A 25,541-nucleotide genomic window follows, 5' to 3' on the forward strand; every position below is an offset into this window, starting at 1 on the left:
AGGGTTTCATCTTTTTAAAAAAGCTTGTCATTTGGTTGTATCTCCATTCTGATATGGATATATTCCCTAAAACTATAACCAGCTCCTGGTACGTTGCTAAGGTCCCCCGCGGAGCAAACTTGCCACAAGTGACATCTCCGTCCCTCCCCCATGCTTCCAGAAATCCCCCTCCCTCCCCTGGTAGAAACCATGGGAATCCCTCCAGTGGAGCTGAAGGGGACATCTGGGGGGAGTACTCTCCTGTTCTATTCAAGTCATCCCATATTGTCAAGGAATTCCGGGTCAGGGGGGACGTCCACTTCGAAAGTCCTCTTGCCACACTCGGAATCCAGGGGGCTCCTGACAGGTTCCTCCCTGATATAGCCTTTTCTAGTGGAACCCACATTTTACTAGAGGAGTCATGGCACCAATTCAGAATACGAACCAGCGACATTGCCTTATAGTATACTAATATATCAGGCAAGCCCAATCCTCCATCTGCCTTACTTCTACGCAGGATGTCATATGTCAACCTTGGTTGTTTATTATTCCACACAAATGCTACAAACCATTGTTCCTAATTTTTACTGACAATCTACTGACTGGAATGGTACTAGGTGATTGGAGAAAAGCCAATGTAGTACCAATATTTAAAAAGAGCCCAAAGTACATCCCTGGGAATTAGACAAGTTAGCCTAACATCAATAGTATGCAAGCTCTTGGAGGGGATGATAAGGGAATATATACAAGATTTTAGTAATGAGGACGATATCATTAGCAGTAATCAGCATGGATTCATGAAGAATCGTTCTTGCCCAACCAATCTAGTAACCTTCTATGAGGAGGTGAGTTGCCATCTAGATAAAGGAAGGCCCATAGACGTGGTGTATCTGGATTTTGTAAAAGCATTTGACACAGTTCCCCATAAACGTTTACTGTACAAATAAGGTCCGTTGGCATGGACCATAGGGTGAGTACATTGAAAACTGGCTACAAGGGCGAGTTCAGAGGGTGGTGATAAATGGGGAGTACTCGGAATGGTTAGGGGTGGGTAGTGGGGTCCCCCAGGGTTTTGTGTTGGGACCAATCCTATTTAATTTGTTCATAAATGACCTGGAGGATGGGGTAAACAGTTCAATCTCTGTATTTGCGGACAATACAAGCTAAGCAGGGCAATAACGTCTCCGCAGGATGTGGAAACCCTGCAAAAAGATCTGAACAAATTAATGGGGTGGGCAACTACATTGCAAATGAGGTTTAATGTAGAAAAATGTAAAATAATGCATTTGGGTGGCAAAAAATATGAATGCAATCTATACACTGGGGGGAGAACCTCTATGGGAAACTAGGATGGAAAAGGACCTGGGGGTCCTAGTAGATGATGGGCTCAGCAATGGCATGCAATGCCAAGGTGCTGCTAACAAAGCAAACAGAATATTGGCATGCATTAAAAAGGGGATCAATTCCAGAGATAAAACAATAATTCTCCCGCTCTACAAGACTCTGGTACGGCCGCACCTAGAGTATGCTGTCCAGTTCTGGGCACCAGTTCTCAGGAAGGATGTACTGGAAATGGAGTGAGTACAAAGGGCAACAAAGCTAATAAAGGGTCTGGAGGATATTAGTTATGAGGAAAGGTTGCGAGCACTGAACTTATTCTCTCTGGAGAAGAGACGTTTGAGAGAGGATATGATTTCAATTTACAAATACAAATGGTCACCCCACAATAGGGATAAAACTTTTTCGTGGAAGGGAGTTTAACAAGACACGTGGCCACTCATTAAAATTTAGAAGAAAAGAGGTTTAACCTTAAACTACATAGAGGGTTCTTTAATGTAAGAGCAGCAAGGATGTGGAATTCCCTTCCAAAGGTGGTGGTCTCAGCAGGGAGCATTGATGGTTTCAAAAACCTATTAGATAAGCACCTGAACGACCAAAACATACAGGGATATACAACATAATACTGACATATAATCACACACATAGGTTGGACTTGTATATTTTAACATAGTTAACTATGTAACTATGTCATTCTCATTGCAATATTTAAGGAAGAGAGTGATGGAAGATGGGGGTCCATACCATATGACAATGACGTCATCAATATATCTCCCGAAATAAATGATCCGAGCAGATGCATGACTCCTCCCACCAACCCATGGTAAGATTGGCATAACATGGCGCAAACGGGACGCCCATGGCGGTGTCATGCATCTGCAGATAATAACCCCCCATATGTTTAATATAATTGTGCTCTAAACAAAACTGTGTGCTCTCTATGATAAACTGGGCTTGTCTGTGATGAAGATTAGATTCTTCAGCAAGCAAGTGCCCTAGCGCTGTAAGGCCAACCTCATGCATGAAAGATGTGTACAACGATGTGACATCTAAAGAAAGCCCAGTGTACGATTCTTCCCATGTGTAATGGGAAAAGGTATCCATAAGGTGAGAAGAGTGACGGTAAGGATTGAACACTTGGTTGAAGGAAGGCATCCACATATTGGGACAGGCTAGTCGTGCGGCTATTCATAGCCACAATGATTGTTCTTCCCAGAGGGCAGATGGGGTCTTTTATGTGCATTCAGCAGATGGTAAAAATATGGATGTTTGTAAAACTCTCGTACAAGAAACAATATTTTTGTCCCTATAAGCCTGATCTACTAGGACCTTATGTTCCGACTTGAAAGATTCCAAAGGATCTTTCGTACTTTTTTTGTATGTTTTTTGTCAGACAATAACCTCTCCGCTTCCTTGGTTTAGTCCGATTAAATCTTGGATCACCAATACCCCTCCCTTATCAGCCTGTTTTATTACCAGATTTTTATTCAGGGATAATGAGTGATGAGTAATGAGGATGAAGAAGCACAGGTGTGATGAGGATGAAGATACACATGGGGTGATGAGGATGAAGATACACATGGGGTGATGGGGATGAAGATACACATGGGGTGATGAGTGGCAGGGATGAAGAAGCACATTGGTGATGAGGATGAAGATGCATATGGGGTGATGGGGATAAATATACTCATGGATGATGATGAAGACCCATGAAGATGCACATGGGTGATCAGTTATGAGGATGAAGAAGCACAGAGGTGATGAGGATGAAGATATACATGGGTGATGATTGATGAGGATAAAGATACGCATGGGGTGATGAAGGTGAAAAAGCACAGGAGTGATGAGGATGAAGAAGCACAGGGGTGAGGAGGCTGAGGAGGTATAGGGGTGATGAGGATAAAGAAACACAAAGATGATGAGTGATGGGGATGAACATACACATGGGGTGATGAGTGATAGGGATGAAGATGCACATGAGTGATTCAAATGAAGAAGCACAATAACCCCGCTGCCAATCAGTATACTGCCATTCTTATCATAGGGGTGGCTCGCCCCCCCACCACAGTATTACGTGATGGTGTCACCCGGGTGTGGTTCAGCATCTCCATAGCGATAAATGACAATGCCTACAACTGTTTGATGCAGGGTTTTTATAGAGAACTCTGTAGCACGCTGATATGATATTTATAAACGCACAGTAGCAGAGAGCAACATAGCTGTAAACAGTAATTTGTGGTCATTAATAGTTTAAACTACTGTATAATAGTGTATAGTGACTCACAAAAGTAATAATTCATGTTTTGCTATTCTGTTATCCTTGTAGGTATAACACTTACAGAATCTCTTGCAATGTCACCAGCTGCTGCCATTTCCGGTTTAATATTTTCTAGTCCAATGTCCAAATATTTTTCTGTTGGAAAAATTTGTAAAGATCAGGTAAGTTTTATTGTTGAATAAACTTTTTGTTAAATATAAAATCTAAAATACATAATTGTATACATTGTAACATAATTTTTTTTAACAATAACTGTTACAATTTTATGTTTGTCCATAGAAGAATATAAAGGTTAAAAACAATTGCTTTTTTGTTACCAGTTGAAATAACTTCACTGTCTTCATTATTAAAGGAGAAGTCCAGCCTGAGCTCATTTGGCTGGGCTTCTCCTTTGGGTCACAGGAGTGCAATTCGTTTTGCACTCCTGTGCCCATTTTCAGCACAGTCTACTCTCTGCTGACGTCACACAGATCAGTCCAGGCACCGCATCATCCCGACCCTGGGAGTCTGGATCCGCCAGGTACCTGGACTGACACCAGTCTCGACCTCTCAGCGAGACACAGAGAGGCTCAGACGGCCGCTCCCCACCCCTCCACAGCTCAGCGCTCCAGAGTAGCAGAGTGCTGCTGATTGACAGGCTGCAGCTCTCTGCTCGGGGAGCTGAGAGAACCGAGCCATTGCCGATGTTCGATCACTTGGGCCTCAGTGAACAGGTTATTGTAGAACCATACTTAGGTAGATGCAGCATCGGTTGACATATAGCAATCAATTCACGGTCTACCATCGTAGCCCACAGCCTTCAGTATTATAGTTTTTATCTTTTGTGCAAAATGTATTATCTATTGTCTTGTATGCTGATGAGGTTCGGGGGTGGGGGGGCACGGCACTATTGGCAGGCAGACGATTCGTTCAAAAAAACCCACATCTCTGAAGCTGCATCATTGTGAAGAACTAAAAATCCACAGTAAACATCCAACAATTACCGTATATACTCGAGTATAAGCCGAGTCTTTCAGCACATTTTTTATGCTGACCCCCCCCCCTCGGCTTATACTCGAGTGAGGGTCCCACTTAAGAAAAAAAAAAGTCCTGAAAAAGGGGCGGGGCCACCCCACTGGGTGCTGCACATGTATCATACCGGCGTGCCACTGTCAGTTTCCCTCCCTCCTGCTCTTCTCACAAGTGTCATGTGCAGCCTCCCCAGTGCCTGGTAGCGTGATCTAATGCTGTGTGTCAGAGATCTGAATCGCCATGCAGCCACTGTAATGATGTCCCACCTCCTAGACCGCCTCTTGTAATAGATGGCACACTGATCCAATGCTAGGAATCATTGTGCCGTCTGCCATAGGAGGCGGGACATCGTTACAGTGGCTGCACGGCGATTCAGATCCAACTCTGACACACAGCGTGACATCACATTACCAGGCACTGGCAGGCTGTACCTGATGGGCACTGGCAGGCTGTGCCTGATGGGCACTGGTAGGCTGTACCTCATGGGCACTGGTAGGCTATACCTCATGGGCACTGGCAGGTTGCATTTCATGGGCACTGGTAGAATGTATATTATGAACCACACTAGGCTTATACTCGAGTCAATACGTTTTCCCTGTTTTTTGTGGTAAAATTAGGTGCCTCGGCTTATATTCGGGTCAGCCTATACTCGAGTATATACGGTACCTATATATAACTATCTTGCAGAATTGTTAATATATATTAAAATTTCTGCAAAATAGTTATACATTGGTAATTGTTAGATGTTTACTGTGGATCTTTGTTCTTCATGAAGCCAATTTTATTTTTACATAGATTGGGTCATAGGACCAAGAATTTGGGTGGCCATAGTTGTTAATATTACTATTATTTCTTCTTTCGTCTTCCAGGACAGCCTCTGAGACATAGGGCTCCTCCCTCCGGGACAGGAAACATGTACACCAATTATCTTAAAAGGTGGTCCTCCAGGCCTCCCTCTTCAGTTATTGTGTTTCCTGCTGGACGGGAAGGAGCTTGCTAGGAACTAAGGGAGCTCCATGTCTCGGGACTGTCCTGTGAAGAACCCCTAGCGTTGACTCTCCTCTGCCGGGGCACCCCTCTGTCCAGCTGGGGAAGAGGGTGATGCTAGCCCCACCGTTGCCGTTAGCTCCGAGATAGCAGGACCCTGGGTGACTACAGCCACGTCCCCCTACAGCGCCGTACCAGCACTTGTGGAAACTCAGGTGATTCCTGGGCCGGCAGGCGAGAGACGCTCGGCCGGCTATGCTGGTGACTCTGTGGCTCATCCGGTTTCAGAATGAGGTGTAGGGGGCGGGGCTTCTGTGTTCCAACAGGCGTAAGTGACGCACGATGTACTTCCAGCGGAACCGCGTCATTAGGGGGCACCTCGAGACATGGTCACTGAGGCACACAGGCATCAAGAGCGGTGTATAAGGCTCAGCAAGGCTGCGCAAACACCAGGAAACATGGAGACAGCTGCACAAGCGATAGACTCCGGTTCTGTAGGCTCCGGCACCTCCCAGGTAAGGTGGTAAGGGTGGACCATCTCTTACACTGGGGGGGTCAGGGTTCTTGGGACCCAAGTAACTCCCTCCCTGGGTGGGGAACCTCAGGTGATGGGCTGGGCACTTCCTAGGCTGACCCTAGCACAGTGGTGGTTTGGGTCAGGGAGGCATACTAATGAAAGTTTGTCCTCTTGTCTTTTCTGTTTGGTTTTCAGGTTAAAACCCAGGACAGGACTCAGACACAACTGCCTATTAAAGAATGTGCCGTATGTGGGACTAAGTTAGGCCCCAATTGGGAGAAACCACTATGCCCAGATTGTGTCAGCAGTCTCGTCAAGGATGATTCTGTGGCAGCATATCACAAAATCCTGATTTTGGTTAAAGACGAGCTTGCGCCCACATGAGCCCAGTCAGGAGGGCGAGGGGGAGAGGGTACCTAGATCGCTAGCCTCCTCTCTTGGATTCAGGATCCAACTCAGAGGGGGAGGATGATTCCTCCAGACGGTCCAGATATAAATTGTCTCTGGACATTATGGGGGATTTATTGAAAGTGATTTATGACACGTTAGAAATTCGTGAAGAGCAGGTTCAACTCTCCCAGCACGACCTGATGTACCAAGGGTCCAGTGCTCATAAAGCCAGGGTTTTTCCCATGCATAAATCTCTGATAGAGTCGATTTTGCTGGAGTGGGAACAGCCGGAAAAGAGGCCATTCTTTTCAGGTAGCCTCAAACATAGGTTCCCTTTTGAAGCAGATGCTTCTCATCCATGGAATAAAATTCCTAAACTGGATGCGCCCTTAGCCAAAGTCTCGAAAAAGACAGACTTGGCCTTTGACATCTTGGGATCGCTCAAAGGTCCCATGGATAAAAGGGGGGGACGTGCTGCTAAAGAGGGCTTGGGATGCCTCATCAATTGGGTTGAAGCCAGCTCTTGCAGCTACTTGCGTGGCCAGAAATCTGGAGCGCTGGCTATCACAATTACAGTCCCACATTTCGCCTGGTACATCTAGGCAACAGCTTTTGAAATCTTTTCCCTTACTATTTAAGGCGGTTAGCTTTTTGGCAGATGCCTTCGCGGAGTCTGTAAAATTAGCCGCTAGGTCAACCGCACTAGTAAATACAGCTAGAAGGGCTGTATGGCTTAAAGCCTGGACAGGCGACGCCGCCTCAAAGCTTAAAGAGGGAGTCCACCTACAAAAAAAAATATTAAAAGCCAGCAGCTACAAAAACTGCAGATGCTGACTTTTAATAAACGGACACTTACCTGTCCTGAAGTCCAGCGATGTCGGCAGCCAAAGCCGATCAATCGCTCGGCTGCTGCCGCCGCCATTCTCGGTTAGGGAATCGGGAAGTGAAGCGTTGCGGCTTCACTTCCCGGTTCCCTACTGCGCATGCGCGAGTCGCGCTGAGCGTCTTAACTGGTCCCAGCTATCTCCTAGGACCTGTGTGTTTCCCAGGAGACAGCAGGGGGGAGGGGGCGTGACTCCCGCGGAAGTCTATCCCCGGAAGTGGGTGCAGATACCTGTATTAGACAGGTATCTGCACCCCCCTCCCCCCTGAAAGGTGCCAAATGTGACACCAGAGGGGGGGAGGGTTCAGAAAAGCGGAGGTTCCATTTTTGTGTGAACCTCCACTTTAAGCTTTGTGAGTTACCCTTTTCGGGTGACCACCTGTTTAGGCCCGGCCTTCAGGAGGCGCTGAAATGTACAGTACCTGACCGCGAGATTGTGTTTCCAGCGCGATACCATCGCTCTGGTTCTTGGCGACAGGGTACTGTGCATGTCGCGCTGGCTCACTCATCGGGAAAGGAAAACTTTTTTTTTCCTTTCACGATGAGTGACAGGCAGTGCTGACAGCTGTCTGGCATGAATCGTGAGGGGGAACGCCACGTCAAATTTTAAATGAAAAGAACGGCGTGGGTTCCCCACCAGAAGCATACCAGGCCCTTAGGTCTGGTATGGATTGTAAGGGGAACCCCCTACCCATTCACCTAGGGAAAAGTGTCATTAAAAAAAAAAAAAACACACTGCACAGGTTTAGAGAGTAATTTATTAGGTAGCTCTGGGGTCTTCTTCCGACTTCTCCCGGTGTGCCGCCTCTTCTCCCGGGCCCCTCCGCTATCTTCTTCCAGCTCTTTTGCCAGCGGGGGGCCCGGTCTGCTGCCGCTGTCTTGTCGCCGCTGTCTCGTCGCTTCTTCTCTTCTTCCATTCTCTTCTTCCGATGTTGACACGATGCTCTCTCCGGCTGGAATGCTTTGTGCGAGCTGCGGAGCCATTTATATAAGCGGTAACCCCACCCCCTTGTGACGTCACAGTCCCAGCATGTGCAGGGACTCTGGCGTCATAAAGGGGTGTGACCCCAGAGTCCCTGCGCATGCTGGGACCGTGACGTCACAAGGGGGCGGGGTCACCGCCTATATAACTGGCTCCGCAGCTCGCACAAAGCATTCCAGCCGGAGAGAGCTTCGTGTCAACATCGGAAGAAAAGAAGCGACAAGACAGCGGCGACAAGACAGCGGCAGCAGACCGGGCCCCCTGCTGGAAAAAGAGCTGCCGGATTCTGATAAGCCCTCCGCCCGCAGGCCCCAACAACCAACGGCCAGGGTTGTCGGGAAGAGGCCCTTGTCCTCATCAACATGGGAACAAGGTGCATTGGGTTGGGGGGGCCCGCAGGGTGCCCCCTCTCCTCCAAGGCACCCACCCCCCCATGTGGAGGGCATGCGGCCTGGTACGACTCAGGAGGGGGGTGCTCGCTTGTCCCCACCCCCTTTCCTGACCGGCCGGGCTGCGTGCTCGGATAAGGGTCTGGTATGGATTTTGGGGGGACCCCCACGCCGATTTTTTGGCATAGGGGGTTCCCCTTACAATCCATACTAGACCTAAGGGCCTGGTATGCCTCTGGGGGGGAACCCACGCCAGTTTTTTCATTTAAAATTTGGCGCGGCGTTCCCCCTCACGATTAATACCAGAGAGCTGTCAGCACTGCCTGTCACTCATCGGGAAAGGAAAAAAAAAGTTTTCCTTTCCCGATGAGTGAGCCATCTCAGCGCTGGCTCCCGCGACGGGACTCCCAGGTGTCAAATCTCGCCGAGAAATGCGGCGAGTTTGACACAATATCACGGTCACCTACTGTACTCAGGACAGTAAGAAAGCGTTTCCTGAGAGGAAGAAGAAAAGCGAGGGCAAACGCTTTTTTCGAGGCCCCAGGCAACAGGGCCAACAATAGAGGGGTGGCTGCCCCAAGAAACATTGGACGGGCCATAAAGGGCATGGAAGAGGAATCTTATTTAATCCTCCTCAAACCACCGCAAAACCCCAGTAACTCCTTCGTCCCAGTGGGAGGGAAACTGAGGGAGTTCCTCTCACAATGGACCAGCTCAACTTCAAGTCTGTTGATTTTAGACATCATAAGGAATGGTTACAGACTGGAGTTCAATTTGGTTCCCCCCTCAAGTTATCAGGTTACCCAGTTACCGGGAAAAAGCGAAAGCTCTGGACCTATTATTAGGGGACCTCATGGTTTAGAGAGTCCTTATTCAGGTGCCCCAGAAGGAGCAGGGTCAGGGTGTATACTCCCATGTGTTTTTTGTGAGAAAACCTTCAGGGAAGTTCAGACTAATCCTGAACCTCCGTCCCCTGAACCAGTTTGTAAGGTACAAGCGATTCAGGATGGAATCAATATTTACTGTAACAAACCTCCTTTTTCCAGGCTGCTATATGGCCTACCTGCATGTCCCTATACATCAGGAATTTCAAAAATTCCTCAGGCTAGCGGTCAGAATACATTCGGAAGCTCTGCACTTCCAGTTCTGGGCACTACCTTTCGGTCTGTCCTCTTCGCCGAGAATCTAAACGAAGGTTCTAGCAGAGGCCTTTACAGTGATCCCCTACCTGGACGATCTCCTGTTTGTGGCCCCCTCTTTTCATCAACTAGAGAGAGATTTGCAGGATGCCCAGAGTTTCCTGCTATCTCTCGGGTGGCTAATCAACCAGGGAAAGTCCCAGCTAACCCCCACAAAGGAGGTCCTGTATTTGGGGTACAAAATCTCTTCAGTGAAGATGAAGGTGTTTCTCCCCAGGGAAAATATCCTGAAGGTGGATCAGGCAGTAGCCCAGCTTTAAAGCCCTGATCAAAGAGGTTATGAGAGTTCTGGGTCTGATGACATCCTGTTTCCTAGCGGTTCCTTGGGCAAGACTTCATTAGCGACCTCTGCAGAATCTCATGCTGCGTTTCTGGGACGGCAGAAAACAAAGCATAGATCAACCTATGCTCCTACCAGCAAAAATTAAAAGGACTTTATGGTGGTGGCGAGCTCACCACAATCTGGAAGTAGGTCCGTCCTGAGCCCGTCCTGTGGCCATAGTGGTGACAACCGACGCCAGTGCATTGGGATGGGGCGCCCACCTGAAGGGGTCCTTAGCTCAGGGAGCCTGGTCACCAGTAGAGGCCAGTCGATCCTCAAATCCGAGGGAGCTTCTGGCAATTCTGAGGGCTATAGAGGCTTTCCAGTACCAGATAGGTGGACAGCACCTACAGGTATGGACAGACAATGCGGCAGCTGTCCCATATGTGAACAAGCAGGGAGGCTCAAGGAGCCCCGCTCTACAGACCATAGCCAACAAGATTCTGTGCTGGGCTGAGGTGAATCTGTCCTCATTGTCCGCCATTCACCTAAAAGGCTTTCAGAATTCGCTGGTGGATTTTCTCAGCCACCAACATGTGTGTCAGGACAAATGGTCCCTCAACATAAATGATTTCAGGGAGATTGTACAGTGTTGGGACAACCGGAGGTGGACCTCTTCGCCTCTGAGGCCAACAAGAAGGTGGCACAATTCTTTTCCATCCACCCACAGGATCAAACCACAGGGATAGATGCCTTTACCAATCCTTGGCAGTTCAACCTGTGTTATGCCTTTCCTCCAGTGTGGCTGATAGCTGCGATTCTCCAGAGATTTCTGGCAGAATTGACCGATCTCATCCTAGTAACGCCATTTTGGCCAAAGAGACCCTGGTTTGCCAATTTGAAGAGACTGGTCATTTGTCCTCCTTTACCCCTCCTGATCAGGGAGGACTTGATTTCCCAGGGCCCGATTCTACACCCTTGAATAGAGAGCCTCAGACTATCAGCATGGTATCTGAGGAACAGCTGTTGAGAGCGCAGGGGTTTTCAGAGAGAGTGATTAGAACTCTTCTTGAGTGCCGTAAACTGGTAACCAGGGCAATTTATGCCAAGGTATGGAAATGTTTTAATTCCTGGTCAGTAGAGCAGGGGCTGAATCATCCTGGGATTCCGGCAGTCCTGGATTTCCTCCAGACAGGTGTAGAACTGGGCCTTTCTGTTAGTACCTTGAAAGTTCAGACTGTGACCTTGAGTATTTTCCTGCAGACCTCACTTCAGCAAAATCAATTTGTTAGGAATTTCTTCAAGGCCCTGGTAAGGTCCAGGTCAGCAGGGGATGCCCCACTTGGGACCTGGCCTTGGTCCTCAGTGCACTTACTGGTGGTCCCTTCGATCCCCTGGAGAAATCCATGCTAAAATGGGTTGTACTCAAAACAGTTTTTCTGATAGCTATCACCTCAGCCAGAAGGGTGAGTGATTTGCAGGCTCTCTCTATTCGAGGGCCATTTTTTGTTGATTCGGGAGGATAGGATCGTTCTTAAGACAGATCCCAGTTTTCTCCCTAAGGTAGCATCTACGTTCCATAGAACTCAGGACATTGACCTGCCGACATTCCATCCCATCTCAGAGGCAGATGAGGAGGAATCTTTAAGTTTATTAGATGTTAAGAGCAGCCTTTTAGTTTATTTAGAAGTCACTAGAAGCTTTAGGAACTCAGATTCTCTTTTTGTTAATTTTGCGGGGGCCCGCAAGGGTTGTAGGGCATCTAAATCTTCCATTGCTTGATGGATAAGAATGGCAATCATAGAAGCTTATAAGTTGGAAGGTAGACAAGCACCATTAGTCAAGGCACATTCCACCAGGGCAGTCTTGGTTTCATGGGCAGAGAGGGCCGGCGCCTCTCCGGAGGTCATCTGCAAGGCTGCAACATGGTCCAGCTACTCTACATTTGCTAAACATTACCGTCTGGATTTATTGTCTGACAAAGAGCAGACATTTGGATGAAAGGTCCTCCAGGAAGTGGTCCCGCCCTGACAAAGTGAGTTTCTTGCTTATCATCTCAGAGCCTGTCCTGGAAGACGAAAAGAGAAAACCGGAGTTAGACTTACTGGTAACTCTTTTTCTAGGAGTCTTCCAGGACAGCCTGGTTTCCCACCCGGTGTTTTCTAATTAACTGGTGTTAGAGTTATGCACTGACGTGGTGTTAGTGTGTTATATCTTTCAGAGCCTTCCGGTAGTTCTTTGGTAAACTGAAGAGGAAGGCCTGGAGGACCACCTTTTAAGACAACTGGTGTACGTGTTTCCTTTCCCGAAGGGAGGAGCACTATGTTACTGGTAAGTCTAACTCCGGTTTTCTATACCCATCAATAAAATAAATTCTATTTCATTCATTTTTATTAGATTTTCAAAAAGTAATAGGAGATATAACAGTAGTCGAGAATTACCAGTAGCCCAAAAGAGGCCGGTACAACACATCTGATAGTTCTTTTAGAAGTTTGTTTACATACAGTATATAATAATGCCTGACATAGCAATCATAAGGTTGGAGATAGATTCCAAGCATCATACATTAATATGTGCCAATCAAGAGTCCTTTGGACAGGAAAGGGAGGGGGTAGTAATTTATATGAAACTAATTACAAAATCAGGCCCTGAAATGATTTCCGCTAACGTATCCTTTACAGGGCTTTTTTTTCTCAGAGAATAGGTGCAGGAACTCCCCCTTTTGGGAGTTACCCATTGTCTTTGCCCCTACCTATCTCTGAGCACCAGTCCTTGGTTACACCCCCTACCCACCTCCCAGCACTGCTCCTTTTAGAGAATACAGAACCAAGTAACATTTGTGGTACTAAGTAATTTGTATGGAATTTGTTATTGATAACAAGAAAAGCAGTAAAATAGACCCCCACAGCCAACAACAATAGACCCACCAGCAACAATAGGCCCCCCCGCATCAATGGACCACCTACAACAAAATACCACCCAGCAACAATAGACCCTCTGGCAACCAGCTATAATAGACTACGCCCTCAAGGAAATGTATACAGTCATGTGTAAGCATTAAAAATGTGACCAACATGCTCCAGAACAGTGAACTATTATGTATTAGGGAGAAGAAATGAGGAGAGAGGAAGGAAACACTCCCATGTAAGAGTCCAGCCACACGCCCACCCCTAGTCTAATGGCAATCGTAGGTATGAGAACCAGGGATTCCAAACCTTATTGAAAAAGGATTGTTTATCTGGAAGTACACTATTTTTTCATTAAGCATGATCCAAGTAAGTTTACATTTCAGCAGCTATCAATCATCAAGCTCTTCCAGGCCGTAGCAATCATTATAGCTTCTAAGAATATAAAATGGATCAGCGGTTAAGTGTGCTTCAGGGGCGGATGCAGGGGGGGCAACGGGGCAATTGCCCCCTCCGAGAATGTGGGTCAGTAAATGTGCTGGCAGGCGTCGCTGTGAGTGAGAGAGGCGGCGGGCGGCTCCGCGGCTGAAAGACAGCGGTGGGGAGAGACAGCAGGTCTCGGGCGGCTCCGGTGGGGACTGGGGAGAGACAGCAGGTGGCACCGGTGGGGACACTGGAGAGACAGCAGGCGGCACCGGTGGGGACTGGGGAGAGACAGCAGGCGGCTCCGGTGGGGACTGGGGAGAGACAGCAGGCGGCTCCGGACAGTGGGGACTGGGGAGAGACAACAGGCGGCTCCGGTGGGGACTGGAGAGAGACAGCGGGCTGCACTGTTGATGAGCAGCTGTGTGGCTCGGTGACAGCGTGAGCGGCTGCTGGCCAATCAGGGAGCCGGCGGGCGGAGGAGCAGAGAGATAACACCATCTCTCACCGCCCAGCGCCCGCCCTGCATCCCTGCAGTTCCGCCCTCCCCACTGTGTGCAGTGTGCAGGCAGCCGCGGCAGCAGAGAGATTACATCATCTCTCTGTTGCTTGACTGGGACACAGCAAGAGATGATTATAGCAGGCAAGTAACAATCCACGTGTGGCATGGGACGTGGCAAGTAACAATCCGCAACGTGTGGCATGGGACTTGGCAAGTAACAATCCGCAACGTGTGGCATGGGACGTGGCAAGTAACAATCCGCAACGTGTGGCATGGGACGTGGCAAGTAACAATCCGCAACGTGTGGCATGGGACGTGGCAAGTTATCCGCTACGTGTGGCATGGGACGTGGCAAGTGACAATCCACAACGTGTGGCATGGGACGTGGCAAGTAACAATCCGCAACGTGTGGCATGGGACGTGGCAAGTGACAATCTGCAACATGTGGCATGGGATGTGGCAAGTGACAATCCGCAATGTGTGGCATGGGACGTGGCAAGTGACAATCTGCAACGTGTGGCATGGGACGTGGCAAGTGACAATCTGCAACGTGTGGCATGGGACGTGGCAAGTGACAATCTGCAACGTGTGGCAAGTGACAATCTGCAACGTGTGACATGGGACATGGCAAGTGACAATCTGCAACGTGTGGCATGGGAAGTGGCAAGTGACAATCTGCAACGTGTGGCAAGTGACAATCTGCAACGTGTGGCATGGGACGTGGCAAGTGACAATCTGCATCTAGTGACAGGCGACATGGCAAGTGGCAATCTGCATCTAGTGACAGGCGACATGGCAAGTGGCAATCCGCAACGTGTGACAGTGGCAAGTGACACGCTCGGGGCTCCCACTGATTCTGCATTATGGTGAGTTGAACTATTTCTTTCTTATAACAATGTAATAGTAATAATGCGCTTCAATCATCCTAGACACCTTAACCACTTGCCGACCGCCTCACGCATATATACGTGAGCAGAGCGGCACGGGCAGGCAAAATCACGTACCTGGTACGTGATTGCCTTCCCGCGGGCGGGGGGTCCGATCGGACCCCCCCCCCGGTGCCATCGGCGGTCGGCATTTGGTTGGAAGCGAAGAGAGACGAGGGGGAGACCATCCGATCGTGGCCCCCCCCTCGCGATCGCTCCCAGCCAATGAGAAACATCCCCTGTCTCTGTATAGTACACAGAGGCAGAGGATGTGATGTCATCTCTCCTCGGCTGGCCAGTTTCCGTTCCAGCACCGAGGAGAGAAGACATGTAAGTGCACAACACACACACACAACACAGTAGAACATGCCAGGCATACTAAACACCCCCGATCCCCCCCCGATCGCCCCCCGATCCCCCCCCAATCACCCCCCCCCCCCTGTCACAAACTGACACCAAGCAGGTTTTTTTGTTTTGTTTTGTTTTTTTCCTGATTACTGCATAGTGTCAGTTTGTGACAGTTAGCAGTGGTAAGACAGTTAGTATTAGCCCCCTGTAGGTCTAGGATAGCCCCCTAACCCCCCCTAATAAAGTTTTAACCCCTTGATCACCCCCTGTCACCAGTGTCGCTAAGCGATCATTTTTCTGATCGCTGTATTAGTGTCGCTGGTGACGCTAGTTAGGAACGTAAATATTTAGGTTCGCTGTCAGCGTTTTATAGCGACAGGGACCCCCATATACTACCGAATAAATGTTTTAACCCCTTGATTGCCCCCTAGTTAACCCTTTCACCACTGATCACCGTATAACTGTTACGGGTGACGCTGGTTAGTTCGTTTATTTTTTTTAGTGTCAGGGCACCCGCCGTTTATTACCGAATAAAGGTTTAGCCACCTGATCGCCCGGCGGTGATATGCGTCGCCCCAGGCAGCGTCAGATTAGCGCCAGTACCGCGAACACCCACGCACGCACCGTACACGCACCGTACACCTCCCTTAGTGGTATAGTATCTGAACACATCAATATCTGATCCGATCAGATCTATACTAGCGTCCCCAGCAGTTTAGGGTTCCCAAAAACGCAGTGTTAGCGGGATCAGCCCAGATACCTGCTAGCACCTGCGTTTTGCCCCTCCGCCCAGCCCACCCAAGTGCAGTATCGATCGATCACTGTCACTTACAAAACACTAAACGCATAACTGCAGCGTTCGCAGAGTCAGGCCTGATCCCTGCGATCGCTAACAGTTTTTTTGGTAGCATTTTGGTGAACTGGCAAGCACCAGCCCCAGGCAGCGTCAGATTAGCGCCAGTAGCACTAACACCCACGCATGCAGCATACGCCTCCCTTAGTGGTATAGTATCTGATCGGATCAATATCTGATCCGATCAGATCTATACTAGCGTCCCCAGCAGTTTAGGGTTCCCAAAAACGCAGTGTTAGTGGGATCAGCCCAGATACCTGCTAGCACCTGTGTTTTGCCCCTCCGCCCGGCCCAGCCCAGCCCACCCAAGTGCAGTATCGATCGATCACTGTCACTTTTTTTTGTAGCGTTTTGGTGAACTGGCAAGCACCAGCGGCCTAGTACACCCCGGTCGTAGTCATACCAGCACTGCAGTAACACTTGGTGACGTGGCGAGTCCCATAAGTGCAGTTCAAGCTGGTGAGGTGGCAAGCACAAGTAGTGTCCCGCTGCCACCAAAAAGACAAACACAGGCCCGTCGTGCCCATAATGCCCTTCCTGCTGCATTCGCCAATCCTAATTGGGAACCCACCACTTCTGCAGCGCCCGTATTTCCCCCATTCACATCCCCAACCAAATGCAGACGGCTGCATGAGAGGCATTTATATGTCCTCCCGAGTACCCCTACCCAACGAACCCCCCCAAAAAAGATGTGTCTGCAGCAAGCGCGTATATAGACGTGACACCCGCTATTATTGTCCCTCCTGTCCTGACAATCCTGGTCTTTGCATTGGTGAATGTTTTGAACGCTACCATTCACTAGTTGAGTATTAGCGTAGGGTACAGCATTGCACAGACTAGGCACACTTTCACAGGGTCTCCCAAGATGCCATCGCATTTTGAGAGACCCGAACCTGGAACCGGTTACAGTTATAAAAGTTACAGTTACAAAAAAAAAGTGTAAAAAAAAAAAAAAAAAAACACAAACAAAAATAAAAAAAAATAGTTGTCGTTTTATTGTTCTCTCTCTCTCTATTCTCTCTCTGGTGTTCTGCTCTTTTTTACTGTATTCTATTCTGCAATGTTTTATTGTTATTATGTTTTATCATGTTTGCTTTTCAGGTATGCAATTTTTTATACTTTACCGTTTACTGTGCTTTATTGTTAACCATTTTTTTGTCTTCAGGTACGCCATTCACGACTTTGAGTGGTTATACCAGAATGATGCCTGCAGGTTTAGGTATCATCTTGGTATCATTCTTTTCAGCCAGCGGTCGGCTTTCATGTAAAAGCAATCCTAGTGGCTAATTAGCCTCTAGACTGCTTTTACAAGCAGTGGGAGGGAATGCCCCCCCCCCCCCCCCACCGTCTTCCGTGTTTTTCTCTGGCTCTCCTGTCTCAACAGGGAACCTGAGAATGCAGCCGGTGATTCAGCCAGCTGACCATAGAGCTGATCAGAGACCAGAGTGGCTCCAAACATCTCTATGGCCTAAGAAACCGGAAGCTACGAGCATTTTAGGACTTAGATTTCGCCGGATGTAAACAGCGCCATTGGGAAATTGGGAAAGCATTTTATCACACCGATCTTGGTGTGGTCAGATGCTTTGAGGGCAGAGGAGAAATCTAGGGTCTAATAGACCCCAATTTTTTCAAAAAAGAGTACCTGTCACTACCTATTGCTATCATAGGGGATATTTACATTCCCTGAGATAACAATAAAAATGATTTAAAAAAAAATATGAAAGGAACAGTTTAAAAATAAGATAAAAAAGCAAAAAAATAATAAAGAAAAAAAAAAAAGCACCCCTGTCCCCCCTGCTCTCGCGCTAAGGCGAACGCAAGCGTCGGTCTGGAGTCAAATGTAAACAGCAATTGCACCATGCATGTGAGGTATCACCGCGAAGGTCAGATCGAGGGCAGTAATTTTAGCAGTAGACCTCCTCTGTAAATCTAAAGTGGTAACCTGTAAAGGCTTTTAAAGGCTTTTAAAAATGTATTAATTTTGTTGCCACTGCACGTTTGTGCGCAATTGTAAAGCATGTCATGTTTGGTATCCATGTACTCGGCCTAAGATCATCTTTTTTATTTCATCAAACATTTGGGCAATATAGTGTGTTTTAGTGCATTAAAATTTAAAAAAGTGTGTTTTTTCCACAAAAAATGCGTTTGAAAAATCGCTGCGCAATTACTGTGTGAAAAAAAAAAATGAAACACCCACCATTTTAATCTGTAGGGCATTTGCTTTAAAATAATATATAATGTTTGGGGGTTCAAAGTAATTTTCTTGCAAAAAAAAATAATTTTTTCATGTAATCAAAAAGTGTCAGAAAGGGCTTTGTCTTCAAGTGGTTAGAAGAGTGGGTGATGTGTGACATAAGCTTCTAAATGTTGTGCATAAAATGCCAGGACAGTTCAAACCCCCCCAAATGACCCCATTTTGGAAAGTAGACACCCCAAGCTATTTGCTGAGAGGCATGTCGAGTCCATGGAATATTTTATATTGTGACACAAGTTGCGGGAAAGAGACAAATTTTTTTTTTTTTTTTTTTTTTTGCACAAAGTTGTCACTAAATGTTATATTGCTCAAACATGCCATGGGGATTTGTGAAATTACACCCCAAAATAAATTCTGTTGCTTCTCCTGAGTACGGGGATACCACATGTGTGGGACTTTTTGGGAGCCTAGCCGCGTACGGGACCCCGAAAACCAAGAACCGCCTTCAGGCTTTCTAAGGCCGTAAATTTTTGATTTCACTCTTCACTGCCTATCACAGTTTCGGAGGCCATGGAAAGCCCAGGTGGCACAAAACCCCCCCAAATGACCCCATTTTGGAAAGTAGACACCCCAAGCTATTTGCTGAGAGGTATAGTGAGTATTTTGCAGACCTCACTTTTTGTCACAAGGTTTTGAAAATTGAAAAAAGAAAAAAAAAAAATTTTTTTTCTGGTCTTTCTTCATTTTCAAAAACAAATGAGAGCTGCAAAATACTCACCATGCCTCTCAGCAAATAGCTTGGGGTGTCTACTTTCCAAAATGGGGTCATTTGGGGGGGGGTTGTGCCATCTTGGCATTTTATGGCCTTCAAAACTGTGATAGGTAGTGAGGAGTGAAATCAAAAATGTATGCCCTTAGAAATCCTGAAGGTGGTGCTGGGTTTTCGGGGCCCCGTACGCGGCTAGGCTCCCAAAAAGTCTCACACATGTGGTATCCCCGTACTCAGGAGAAGCAGCTGAATGTATTTTGGGGTGCAATTCCACATATGCCCATGGCCTATGTGAGCAATATATCATTTAGTGACAACTTTTTGTAAATTTTTTTTTTTTTTTTTTTTTTTTGTCATTATTCAATCACTTGGGACAAAAAAAATAAATATTCAATGGGCTCAACATGCCTCTCAGCAATTTCCTTGGGGTGTCTACTTTCCAAAATGGGGTCATTTGGGGGGGGGTTTGTACTGCCCTGCCATTTTAGCACCTCAAGAAATGACATAGGCAGTCATAAACTAAAAGCTGTGTAAATTACAGAAAATGTACCCTAGTTTGTAGACGCTATAACTTTTGCGCAAACCAATAAATATACGCTTATTGACATTTTTTTTACCAAAGACATGTGGCCGAATACATTTTGGCCTAAATGTATGACTAAAATTTAGTTTATTGGATTTTTTTTATAACAAAAAGTAGAAAATATCATTTTTTTTCAAAATTTTCAGTCTTTTTCCGTTTATAGCGCAAAAAATAAAAACAGCAGAGGTGATCAAATACCATCAAAAGAAAGCTCTATTTGTGGGAAGAAAAGGACGCAAATTTCGTTTGGGTAGAGCATTGCATGACCGCGCAATTAGCAGTTAAAGCGACGCAGTGCCGAATTGTAAAAAGTGCTCTGGTCAGGAAGGGGGTAAATCCTTCCGGGGCTGAAGTGGTTAACAACCATGGTGCCTTGATGATTGAAGCGCTAACACCAACCATTTCCCCATTAAATTTTCCCCCAAAAAAGTATTTTCTGGCAGTGCCCCTTCCGAGACTAGGCTCTGGATCCGCCCCTGGTGTGCTTAGGAATGTTTTCAATTGTTTTGTTTAGGAGGGCAACCCGAGCATCCTTAGTGATGTTTACCATGGTTACTGAGTAAATTAACCACTTAAGGACCGGGCCTATTTTTCAGACTTGGTGTTTACAAGTTAAAATCTGTTTTCTTTTATAGAAAATGAATTAAAACCCCCAAACATTATATATATTTTTTTCAGACACCCTAGAGAATAAAATAGCAGTCGTTGCAATACTTGCGCAGTGGTCTTACAAGCGCAATTTTTTCGGAAAAACTGCACTTTTTTGGGAAAAAATGCACTTTTTTGAATTAAAAAATAAGACAACAGTTAAGTTAGCCCAATTTATATATTGTAAAAGAATATTTTAATGCCGAGTAAATTGATACCCAACATGTCACTCTTCAAAATTGCACCCGCTTGTGGAATGGCGACAAACTTTGACCCTTAAAAATCTCCATAGGCGACGTTTAAAACTTTCTACAGGTTACCAGTTTTGAGCTACAGAGAAGGTCTAGTGCTAGAATTATTGCTCTCGCTCTAACAATCGCGGCGATACCTCACATGTGTGGTTTGAACACCGTTTTTATATGCGTTCACTTCTGCGCGTGGGCTCGGCGGGATGGGGTGCTTTAAAAAAATCATTATTTCTTATTTATTTTACTTCTTATTTTAACACTGTCCTTTTAAAAAAAAAAAAAAAACAATTTTTTATTCCTATTTGTCAGGGCTGAGCTCAGCCCTGCCTTCTGTAAGTGGGCTGCTCAGCTGCTGGCTAATTGCCAGCTCCTATCTCTCCACAGTGACTCACCTGTTGATATCCTGCTTGTTTATTATTATTATACAAATGTGATTTAACTGTACTTCTGTCTCAATCTGATTCATGGTTTCTGTCAGTAGGCGAAGGCCATGAATTCAGAAGATGCAGTCAATCCACTTATTGGTAAAAAAAAAATCCAGATTGGATGAGCAGGATCACCGCATGGATCAGTTTGCCATGGCATTACAAACACTCCTGAGTCGCACGGCTCACCTGGAATCTCCCACTGTGGCTGCTCCGGTACAACCTGTGTTGCAGGTCGTCCCTGCTGCTTCTCCAGTCTCTGTGCAGGCACCTACCTTGAGTATTACCTTTTTAAGAGGTATGTTGGTTCCGCTCCGCTTCCCCAGCTATTTGGGGGGTGATCCAGTCCAATACAGAGGGTTTCTCAACGAGGTTGAGATGTACTTTGAGATGCTGCCCCAGGCATTTCCCACGGACAGAAGCAAAGTATGTTTCGTGATATCTTTGCTTTATGAGAGAGCCTTAGCCTGAGCAAACCCTCTATGGGAGACGCAAAAACCAGTTGTTTTGGGTTACTCTGAGTTTGTGGCTTCTTTTAAAAATGTATTTGACGTTCCCACATGCTCCGCTTCTGCTGCCAAGTGCCTCATGTCCATCAAACAGAGTACGAGAACTGTTGCCATTGAGTTCTGTACTCTGGCAGCAGAGGTTGCTTGGAACAATGAGGCCCTCGTGGCTGCTTTTTCTCATGGTCTCTCGGATACCATCAAGGATGAGATAGCAGCCAGAGATATACCCACTGATCTGGAGAAGTTGATCACGTTTTCCATCCTCATTGACTCCAGACTCAGAGAAAGACTTCCTTTTAAGGAGCTCTTGCGGAAGCCTCCTGTACGTTTGTCTCTGAACTTTGCAGTCCCACCCTTGCCTCCCTCACCTCCCATGTCTCCTGGTACCGAATTGGTCTGTGAAGATGAACCCATGCACTTGGACTTCGCGCATCTCTCTGCGCATGAGAGAACCCTTAGGAGGAGGGAGAGATTGTGCCTTTGTGGCCAGGGAGGTCACTTTTTGAAGTCTTGTCCTACCTGTCCAGGGAACGCGCAAACCTTGAGGTCCTGTCACGGACAGACCTTAGGTGGCGTTGTTTTGTCCCCAATTATCCGGGAAGGATAAGCCTCTGGTTTCGGTTACCCTTTCTTGGGCTGAGTCGTCTGTCGAGATACAGGCTCTAATCGACTCTGGGGCTGCAGGCCTGTTCATTGATGCTGCCTTTGTATCGAAGTACTCAATTCCGCTGCAGCTGCGTGACACTCCACTTGCCATTGAGGCTCTTTTGATGGGAGACCAATACAGCCTGCTCATGAGACTGTTCCATTGTCCATGGCCGTAGGGGCTCTTCACCATGAGATAATACAATTCCAAGTTATTGCCTCACCTAAGTTTCCGCTGGTTATTGATTTTCCTTGGTTACAGAGGCACAACCCCTCTTTTGATTGACTTTGTGCTGAGGTTCTCTCCTAGTTGCCACAATGCAGTAAGACATGCTTCCAGAAGGTAGCCAAGGTCCTGTGCACCTCTTCACTCTCCTCCCTGCCAGAGGAGTACCGCGATTTTGGCAATGTCTTTGACAAAAGTCAAGCCGGTAGTTTGCCTCCACACCGGTCATATGATTGCACAATTGACCTTCAACCTGGTGCCATTCCCCCCCGGGTTTACCTTTTGTCGGTTTTGGAGGATAGGGCAATGGAGGAGTATGTTGCAGACGCACTTTCTCAAGGTTTCATCCGCAAATCCTCGTGTCCTGCTGGTGCTGGTTTCTTCTTTGTGAAGAAGAAGAGTGGTAAACTGAGACCTTGTATTGATTATAGGGGTCTCAGTCATTTCACGATTAAGAATGCCTATCCGATTCCGTTGATTACGGAGTTATTTGACCGCCTCAAGGGAGCAACGGTTTTCACGATGCTTGATTTGAGAGGGGCATGCAATCTCGCGAGGATTAAGGAAAGGGGACGAGTGGAAAACTGTGTTTAATACCAGAACAGGCCATTATGAGTACCTTGTAATCCTTTTGGCCTTTGTAACGCCCTGGCAGTTTTCCAGGAATTATTTAACTATGTCCTCCGAGTTTTGTTGCAGTTGTGTGGTGGTTTATCTCGATGATATCCTCATATTTTCTAAGTCCCTGGAGAGACACCACACAGATACTAAGAATGAACAATCTCTATTGTAAATTGGAGAAGTGCGAATTCCATTGCGAACAGGTTAAATTCCTGGGTTATGCCATTTCCACTGCTGCTTTTAGCAGTCCTGCAGTGGACCGACCCCTGGGTTTACGTCCTCTGCAGCGTTTTCTTGGCTTTGCCAACTAATATCGGAAGTTTATTCGTAACTTCTCATCTCTGGTCAAGCCCCCGACTGATATGACCAGAAAGGACGGTAACCCACAAAGTTGGTCTCCGGAGTCCATTAAGGCCTTTGAGAGTCTCAAGGCTGCCTTTGTTTCTGCCCCTGTGTTGGCACATCCTGAGCGTACGTTACCTTTTATCCTTGAGGTTGATGCTTCTGAGGCTGGAGTTGGCGCCCTTCTGTCTCAACGTCCTATCTCTGAGAGCGCTATGCATCCTTGTGGCTACTTTTCCAAGAAATTGTCACCTGCTGAGTGCAATTACGAGATTGGTGACAGAGAGCTGTTAGCGATCATTTTAGCCCTGAAAGAATGGAGACATCTCCTCGAAGGTACCACTGTGCCGGTTCTCATTCTTACTGACCATAAAAATCTCACATTTTTGTCTGAGGCTAAAAGCTTCTCTCCCAGAAGGGCGCGATGGGTTCTTTTGTTGTCTAGTTTCAACTACATTGTCTCATTCTTACTCGGTACTAAGAATGTAAGGGCTGACGCTTTGTCACGACAGTTTTCCTCCACTTCCAAGATGGAGTCGGTTCCGGTTCCTGTGATTCCTCCTGATTATATTCTGTCTACGGTTTGCACCAGTCTCACTTCTCCTTTGGGTGACAAAATTCTTGCTGCTCGGGTCCATGCTCCTCCTGAGAAACCTTGTGACCGCTGCTTTGTCCCACAGAGTCTCCGTACTGCCGTGCTCCAGACTTGCCATTCTTCCAAGGCTGCTGGCCACCCTGGGAAGAATCAACTCTTTTGGGCCACTTCCCAACAATTCTGGTGGCCTAGTCAACGTGCTGATGTAACCGCCTTCGTAGCTGCCTGTTCCGTGTGTGCTCAGAGTAAGACTCCACGACACCTTCCAGTGGGCCTCCTACAACCCATACCCAATGGAGAAAGGCCCTGGACCCACCTGTCTATGGATTTCATTGTGGAGTTACCCAACTCCCAGGGCAACACAGTTATCCTTATGGTCTTTGACCGGTTCTCGAAAATGTCCCATTGTATTTCAATTAAGAAGTTGCCCACTTCTAAGGAACTGGCTTCCATTTTTGCTTGGGAGATCTTTCACTTACATGGGCTACCCAAGGTGATTGTCTCGGACAGGGGTAGTCAGTTTGTGTCTCAGTTCTGGCGAGCCTTTTGTGCACAGTTGGGAATTCCACTTGGTTTCTCCTCTGCGTATCATCCGCAGTCTAATGGGGCCGCAGAACGAGCCAATCAGTCCTTGGAGCAATTCGTACGTTGCTATATTTCTGACCATCGTAACAACTGGTCAGACCTCTTACAGTGGGCGGAGTTTGCTCACAATAGTGCCTTGAATTCTGCTTCCTGATTGTCCCCGTTTATGGCAAACTAGGTTTCCAACCTTACTTGTTGCCTGACTCGTTTGTTCTGCAGAGTATTCCTGCGTTAGGGGAGCATCTCCGTGGTCTTCATTCCACTTGGGCACAAGTCCAGGAGGCTTTGCGACATGCTAATGAGAGGTAAAGACTCCATGCTGACCGCAGACGCTTCCTACCAGGTTGGGGACAGGGTCTGGTTGTCATCTCACAACCTCCGACTTCGTTTTCCCCCTCTGAAGTTCGCACCTTGGTTTATTGGGCCTTTCCGTATTTTTCGCAGGATTAACCCAGTGGCTTACGCATTAGACCTTCCTTCTAATATGCATATCTCAAATGTATTTCATGTCTCCTTATTAAAACCTTTGGTCTGCAACCGCTTTACCACCTCGGTGCCTCGTCCTTACCCTGTACAGGTTGAGAACCATGAGGAGCATGAAGTACAGTCCATTGTTGACTCTCGTAGGTTCTGTGGGCGCATACAGTACCTGGTGCATTGGAAAGGGAACGGTCCGGAGGAATGCTCGGGTCTCATCCTCGAACGTACATGCCCCTGTCCTCCGTGATTTCCATAGACGTTTTCCCCTCAAGCCTGGTGGTCCTCCGAGGGAGAGGGGTCATTGTGGAGGGGGTACTGTCAGGCTGGGCTCAGTCTTCCTTCTCTAAGCTGGCTGTTCAGCTGTTTGGTAATTGGCAGTTCCGATCTCTCCACAGTGACTCACCTGTTGATGATATCCTGCTTGTCAGTCCTGCCTACTTAAGCCATCCAGCCCTCACATCTCTAGAGATGCTCTCCTGTGTTCCTGTTAAAGACTTG

At 47.2% G+C, this 25,541-nt stretch overlaps 1 protein-coding gene across 4 annotated transcripts in view; it reads left to right on the forward strand.

The window, feature by feature from the left end:
- MTR (5-methyltetrahydrofolate-homocysteine methyltransferase) overlaps positions 1-25,541 on the forward strand; it is a 1,497,716-nt gene that overhangs the window by 1,406,629 nt on the left and 65,546 nt on the right. For all 4 annotated transcript variants that reach the window (XM_073627630.1, XM_073627629.1, XM_073627631.1 and 1 more), the window contains one exon: positions 3,644-3,756. In XM_073627630.1, coding sequence (XP_073483731.1) covers positions 3,644-3,756 — 113 coding nt within the window. The remainder of the gene's footprint in view (positions 1-3,643; positions 3,757-25,541) is intronic.

The sequence above is a fragment of the Aquarana catesbeiana genome, linkage group LG04 (assembly GCF_042186555.1).
Source record: "Aquarana catesbeiana isolate 2022-GZ linkage group LG04, ASM4218655v1, whole genome shotgun sequence".
In the NCBI taxonomy this organism is placed as follows: domain Eukaryota; kingdom Metazoa; phylum Chordata; class Amphibia; order Anura; family Ranidae; genus Aquarana; species Aquarana catesbeiana.